This window comes from Austrofundulus limnaeus, unplaced genomic scaffold (genome assembly GCF_001266775.1).
Source record: "Austrofundulus limnaeus strain Quisiro unplaced genomic scaffold, Austrofundulus_limnaeus-1.0 Scaffold2204, whole genome shotgun sequence".
NCBI lineage: Eukaryota > Metazoa > Chordata > Actinopteri > Cyprinodontiformes > Rivulidae > Austrofundulus > Austrofundulus limnaeus.
This window is the reverse complement of record NW_013954606.1, coordinates 3593-10187: the sequence shown is the minus strand read 5'-3', so window position 1 is coordinate 10187 and position 6595 is coordinate 3593. Positions and strand designations below refer to the sequence as shown.

The 6595-nt window shown below is 50.2% G+C and overlaps 1 protein-coding gene across 2 annotated transcripts in view; it reads left to right on the top strand.

The window, feature by feature from the left end:
• Positions 1–5679, top strand: part of lrp6 (low density lipoprotein receptor-related protein 6) — a gene marked incomplete at its 3' end in the record, with an annotated part of 24104 nt that extends 18425 nt beyond the window's left edge. For both annotated transcript variants that reach the window (XM_014034639.1, XM_014034638.1), the window contains 10 exon segments: positions 187–476; positions 551–777; positions 865–1049; positions 2461–2787; positions 2870–3072; positions 3173–3384; positions 4497–4687; positions 4958–5167; positions 5240–5365; positions 5443–5679. In XM_014034639.1, coding sequence (XP_013890093.1) covers positions 187–476; positions 551–777; positions 865–1049; positions 2461–2787; positions 2870–3072; positions 3173–3384; positions 4497–4687; positions 4958–5167; positions 5240–5365; positions 5443–5679 — 2208 coding nt within the window.
• Positions 5680–6595: the final 916 nt, after the last annotated feature.

Here is a 6595-nt window from a genome sequence, read left to right as displayed (position 1 = left end):
AGTATAGACCTGACTCCATACCTGACTCCAGAGTGTAGACCTGACTCCAGAGTATAGACCTGACTCCATACCTGACTCCAGAGTGTAGACCTGACTCCAGGGTGTACACCTGACTCCAGACCTGACTCTAGAATGTAGACCTAACTCCAGACCTGACTCTAGACTAATCTAGGTTTTTGGGTTCAGGTACTAACCCGTGTGCGGACTCCAACGGCGGCTGCAGCCACCTGTGCCTGTTCACGCCTCACGGCGTGCAGTGCGACTGCCCCATCGGTCTGGAACTGATCGCTGACATGCGGACCTGCATCATCCCCGAGGCCTTCCTGCTCTTTTCTCGCCACACGGACATTCGCAGGATCTCCCTGGAGACCAACAACAACAACGTGGCCATCCCGCTGACAGGAGTCAAGGAGGCCTCTGCGCTGGACTTCGATGTCACCGACAACCGGATCTACTGGACTGACATCACACTGAAGGTGGGTTTCTGAGCTCAGCCGTGGGCTCACTAAGATCTGAACCAGGACTCTCACCTGTACATGTGCTTCTGCAGACCATCAGCCGGGCCTTCATGAACGGCAGTGCTCTGGAGCATGTGGTCCAGTTCGGACTTGACTATCCAGAGGGGATGGCGGTGGACTGGCTGGGGAAGAACCTGTACTGGGCTGACACTGGGACCAACCGCATTGAAGTGGCCAAACTGGATGGACAGCACCGGCAGGTTCTGGTCTGGAAAGATCTGGACAGCCCACGAGCTCTGGCTCTTGATCCTGCTGAGGGGTAAGAACTGCAGTTTGGATTTTAGTTTTCTCTGGACTACAGGTCCGGTCTAACCCACTGGTTCTGGTCTGACACTGTTCTCCATAGGTTCATGTACTGGACTGAGTGGGGTGGGAAACCAAAGATAGACCGGGCCGCCATGGACGGGACGGGACGGGTCACGTTGGTAGCTGATGTGGGCCGGGCCAACGGACTCACCATCGACTACTCTGAGCGACGTCTCTACTGGACCGACCTGGACACAACCCTGATCGAGTCGTCCAACATGCTCGGTACGAATGTCCTCTGCAGGAACTGAACCTTCTGGGTGGACCAGCCCAGGTTTAGTCTAGACTGGTATCAGATTTAGTCCAGACTGGTATCAAGTTGGTCTTTGTTAGAACTGGTTTTGGTCTTGGTTTGAACTGGTTTTGGTCTTGGTTTGAACTGGTTTTGGACTTGGTTTGGAATGGTTTTGGACTTGGATTGGACTGGTCTTGGACTTGGATTGGACTGGTCTTGGACTTTTATTGGACTGGTCTTGGACTTTTATTGGACTGGTCTTGGACTTTGGACTGGTTTTGGACTTTGATTGGACTTGGTTTGGACTTGGTTTTGGACTTTGTTTGGATTGATTTTGACCTTGGTTTGGACTGGTTTTGGCCTTGGTTTGAACTGGTTTTGGACTTGGTTTGAACTGGTTTTGGACATGGTTTGAACTGGTTTTGATCTGGTTTTGGAATTGGTTTGGACTGGTTTTGGAATTGGTTTTGGAATTGGTTTAAATTGGTTTTGGTCTTGGTTTTGGACTTGGTTTGGACTGGTTTTGGACTTGGTTTGAACTGGTTTTGGACTAGTTTTGGACTTGGTTTGGACTTGGTTTGGACTGGTTTTTGACTTGGTTTGGACTGGTTTTGGACTTTGATTGGACTGGTCTTGGACTTTGAACTGGTTTTGGAATTGGTTTGCACTGGTTTTGATCTGGTTTTGGAATTGGTTTGGACTGGTCTTGGACTTTGATTGGACTGTTTTTGGACTTGGTTTAAATTGGTTTTGTTCTTGGTTAGAACTGGTTTTGGTCTTGGTTTGAACTGGTTTTGGATTGGTTTGAACTGGTTTTGGACATGGTTTGATCTGGTTTTGGAATTGGTTTGGACTGGTTTTGGAATTGGTTTTGGTCTTGGTTTTGGACTTGATTTGGACTGGTTTTGGACTTGGTTTGGACTGGTCTTGGACTTTGATTGAACTGGTTTTGGAATTGGTTTGCACTGGTTTTGATCTGGTTTTGGAATTGGTTTGGACTGGTCTTGGACTTTAATTGGACTGTTTTTGGACTTGGTTTAAATTGGTTTTGGACTTGGTTTAAATTGGTTTTGGTCTTGGTTAGAACTGGTTTTGGTCTTGGTTTGAACTGGTTTTGGACTTGGTTTGGACTGGTTTTGGACTTGGTTTGAACTGGTTTTGGACTTGGTTTGGACTAGTTTTGGAATTGGTTTGGACTGGTCTTGGACTTTGATTGGACTGGTTTTGGTCTTGGTTTGAACTGGTTTTGGACTTGGTTTGGACTGGTTTTGGACTTGGTTTGAACTGGTTTTGGACTTGGTTTGGACTGGTTTTGGAATTGGTTTGGACTGGTCTTGGACTTTGATTGGACTGGTTTTGGACTTGGATTAGGTCTAATGTTCTTGTGTTCTTGTCCTTCAGGTCAGGACCGGGAGGTGATAGCTGATGACCTCCCTCATCCGTTTGGTCTGACCCAGTTCCAGGACTACATCTACTGGACGGACTGGAGCCAGCGCAGCATCGAGCGAGCCAACAAGACCAGTGGTCAGAACCGCACCCTGATCCAGGGCCACCTGGACTACGTCATGGACATCCTGGTGTTCCACTCGTCCAGACAGGGGGGCTGGAACACCTGTGCCTCCACTAATGGACACTGCTCCCACCTGTGCCTCGCCGTCCCCATCAGAGGCTTTGTCTGCGGATGCCCCGCCCACTTCTCTCTAAACTCCGACAACAAGACGTGCAACGGTGAGAGGCGGGCCCGGCTCAGGGTCCTGCAAGATCCAAGCGGGCTTTTCTGTGGATGTTTAACTTGTGGTTTCTCTGTCAGCTCCCACATCGTTCCTGCTCTTCAGCCAGAAGAACTCCATCAACCGGATGGTGATCGACGAGCAGCAGAGCCCCGACATCATCCTGCCCATCCACAACCTGAAGAACGTCCGCGCCATTGACTACGACCCGCTCGACAAGCAGCTCTACTGGATCGACTCCAAGCAGAACGTCATCCGCCGTACGCAGGAGGACGGGAACCAGGTACCACATCCTGCAGGCTAACCCTGGTCCTGGGCTTTCCTTTCAACTGGACTCTACAGTTCTGGGTCTGATCCAGCCTTGTGTTGTCTCGTCCTGTCAGAGTACGACGGTGGTGTCGAGTTTCGTGGTGGCGCCGGGTCCGGGCCTGCAGCTGTTTGACCTGAGCATCGACATCTACAGCCGCTTCATCTACTGGACCAGCGAGGTGACCAACGTCATCAACGTGACCCGAACGGACGGCAGCAGGGTGGGCGTGGTGCTGCGGGGCGAGCACGACAAGCCCAGAGCCATCGTGGTCAACCCGGAGCGTGGGTCAGTACCACTTTCATCTTCATGAACAGGTTCTGCCTCTGGGTTCTGTTTGGCTTGGCTGCAGTTGTCAGTGTGACCACCAGGAGACAGGAAGTGTCCGGGTCTTTACCKGAGTCTGGTGTCTTACTGGCTGGGTCAGGTCAGGAGCTGCAGCCAAGAAGACCACAGAGACCACATATAGACCACGTAGACCATAGACCACGTAGACCACAGCCCTCATAGACCACATAGACTTCAGCCCATGTAGACGTTAGTCCATACGGACCACAGTCCACGTAGACCTCAGTCCATACAGACCTCAGTCCATACAGACCACAGTCCTCATAGACCACATAGACCTCAGTCCATACAGACCTCAGTCCATACAGACCACAGTCCTCATAGACCACATAGACCTCAGTCCATACAGACCACAGTCCTCATAGACCACATAGACCTCAGTCCATACAGACCACAGTCCACGTAGACCACAGAGACCACAGACCACAGTCCTCATAGACCACATAGACCTCAGCCTATGTAGACCTCAGTCCACGTAGACCTCAGTCCATACAGACCACAGTCCATACAGACCACAGTCCACGTAGACCTCAGTCCATACAGACCACAGTCCTCATAGACCACATAGACCTCAGCCTATGTAGACCTCAGTCCACGTAGACCTCAGTCCATACAGACCACAGTCTATACAGACCTCAGTCCATACAGACCACAGTCCACGTAGACCACAGTCCACGTAGACCACAGAGACCACAGACCACAGTCCTCATAGACCTCAGCCTATGTAGACCTCAGTCCACGTAGACCTCAGTCCATACAGACAACAGTCCATACAGACCTCAGTCCACATAGACCTCAGTCTATACAGACCTCAGTCCATACAGACCTCAGTCCATACAGACCTCAGTCCATACAGACCACAGTCCACGTAGACCACAGAGACCACAGACCACAGTCCTCATAGACCACACAGACCTCAGCCTATGTAGACCTCAGTCCACGCAGACCTCAGTCCATACAGACCTCAGTCCATACAGACCCTGAATTGAGACACAGCCTTTGTTTTACTTCCTGGGTTCCTCGGGGTCAGAACTTCCTGTTGTCCTCTGTAGGTACATGTACTTCACCAACCTGCAGGAACGCTCACCAAAGATCGAGCGAGCGGCGCTGGATGGCACTGAGCGGGAGGTTCTGTTCTTCAGTGGGCTGGGAAAACCGGTGGCTCTCGCCATCGACGACGAGGTCGGGAAGCTGTTCTGGGTCGATTCGGATCTGCGACGCATCGAGAGCAGCGACCTGTCTGGTGAGTCTGATGTCACTTCCTGTTACTCAGGCGGTTACATGACATCCTAGTTAAACATCTGTTTATGTTTAAATGGTGAGAACTGGACTAAATGAACCTGAGATCTGGTTTCAGATTGAATCTGATGAGTTTAAATGTTCACTCCTGTCCCTCCCCTGGCTCCTCCCCCCTCAGCTCCTCACCCGTTTTGTTGCCTTTGTTCCTGAAGTTCTCTCCCATGTTATTTTATTTCTCCTTTCCCTGCTGCTTTTATTTTGTAAAACGCTGCAGGCGCCAATCGGGTGGTGATCGCGGACTCAAACATCCTGCAGCCTGTGGGACTGACGGTGTTCGGGAACCACCTGTACTGGATCGACAAGCAGCAGCAGATGATTGAACGCATCGACAAGACGACGAGGGAGGGCCGCACCAAGGTGCAGGCACGAGTGGCCTACCTGAGCGACATCCACGCTGTGCAGGAGCTGGACATGAAGGACTACAGTGAGTCCAGCTTCCTGTTGTTCCTGCTTGTGTCGGAGCAGAGCTCATCATTAACACACCTCCTTCCTGCAGGTAAACACCCCTGTACCAACGATAACGGTGGCTGCTCCCACATCTGCGTGGTTAAAGGAGACGGGACGACGCGCTGCTCCTGTCCCATCCACCTGGTGCTGCTGCCAGATGAGCTCACCTGTGGAGGTAAGCCTCACCTGTGGGTGCTGAGGTCAGGTCTGTGACGTGGTCAGCAGGATGACTGACCCCTCGTTTGGTTTCAGAACCACCCACCTGTTCGCCCAAGCAGTTCACCTGCAGGTCCGGGGAGGTGGACTGCATCCCCAACACCTGGAGGTGTGACGGCTACGTGGAGTGTGACGACAGCAGCGACGAGGAGGACTGCCCCGTCTGCTCCGAGTCCGAGTTCCAGTGTGACAGCCGGCAGTGCATCGACATRAGCCTGCGCTGCAACGGAGAGGTCAACTGTCAGGACAAGTCCGACGAGAATGAGTGTGAAGGTGAGAGTGGGCGGGGCCACGTCATGTGACCAGATGAGGCTAAAGTCCACATGACTGACGCTTAAGACCACATGACTGAAGCTTAAGACCACATGACTGAAGCTAAAGACCACATGACTGAAGCTAAAGACCACATGACTAAAACTAAAGACCACATGACTGAAGCTTAAGACCACATGACTGAAGCTAAAGACCACATGACTGAAGCTAAAGACCACATGACTGAAACTAAAGACCACATGACTGAAGCTAAAGACCACATGACTGAAGCTAAGACCACATGACTGAAGCTAAAGACCTCATGACTAAAACTAAAGACCTCATGACTAAAACTAAAGACCACATGACTAAAACTAAAGACCACATAACTGAAGCTAAAGACCTCATGACTGAAGCTAAAGACCACATGACTAAAACTAAAGACCACATGACTAAAACTAAAGACCACATGACTGAAGCTAAAGACCACATGACTGAAGCTAAAGACCACATGACTGAAGCTAAAGACCTCATGACTGAAGCTAAAGACCTCATGACTAAAACTAAAGACCTCATGACTAAAACTAAAGACCACATGACTAAAGCTAAAGACCTCATGACTGAAGCTAAAGACCACATGACTGAAGCTAAAGACCTCATGACTAAAACTAAAGACCTCATGACTAAAACTAAAGACCACATGACTAAAACTAAAGACCACATGACTGAAGCTAAAGACCACATGATTAAAACTAAAGACCACATGACTGAAGCTAAAGACCACATGATTAAAACTAAAGACCACATGACTAAAACTAAAGACCACATGACTGAAGCTAAAGACCACATGACTAAAACTAAAGACCACATGACTGAAGCTAAAGACCACATGACTAAAACTAAAGACCACATGACTAAAGCTAAAGGCCACATGATT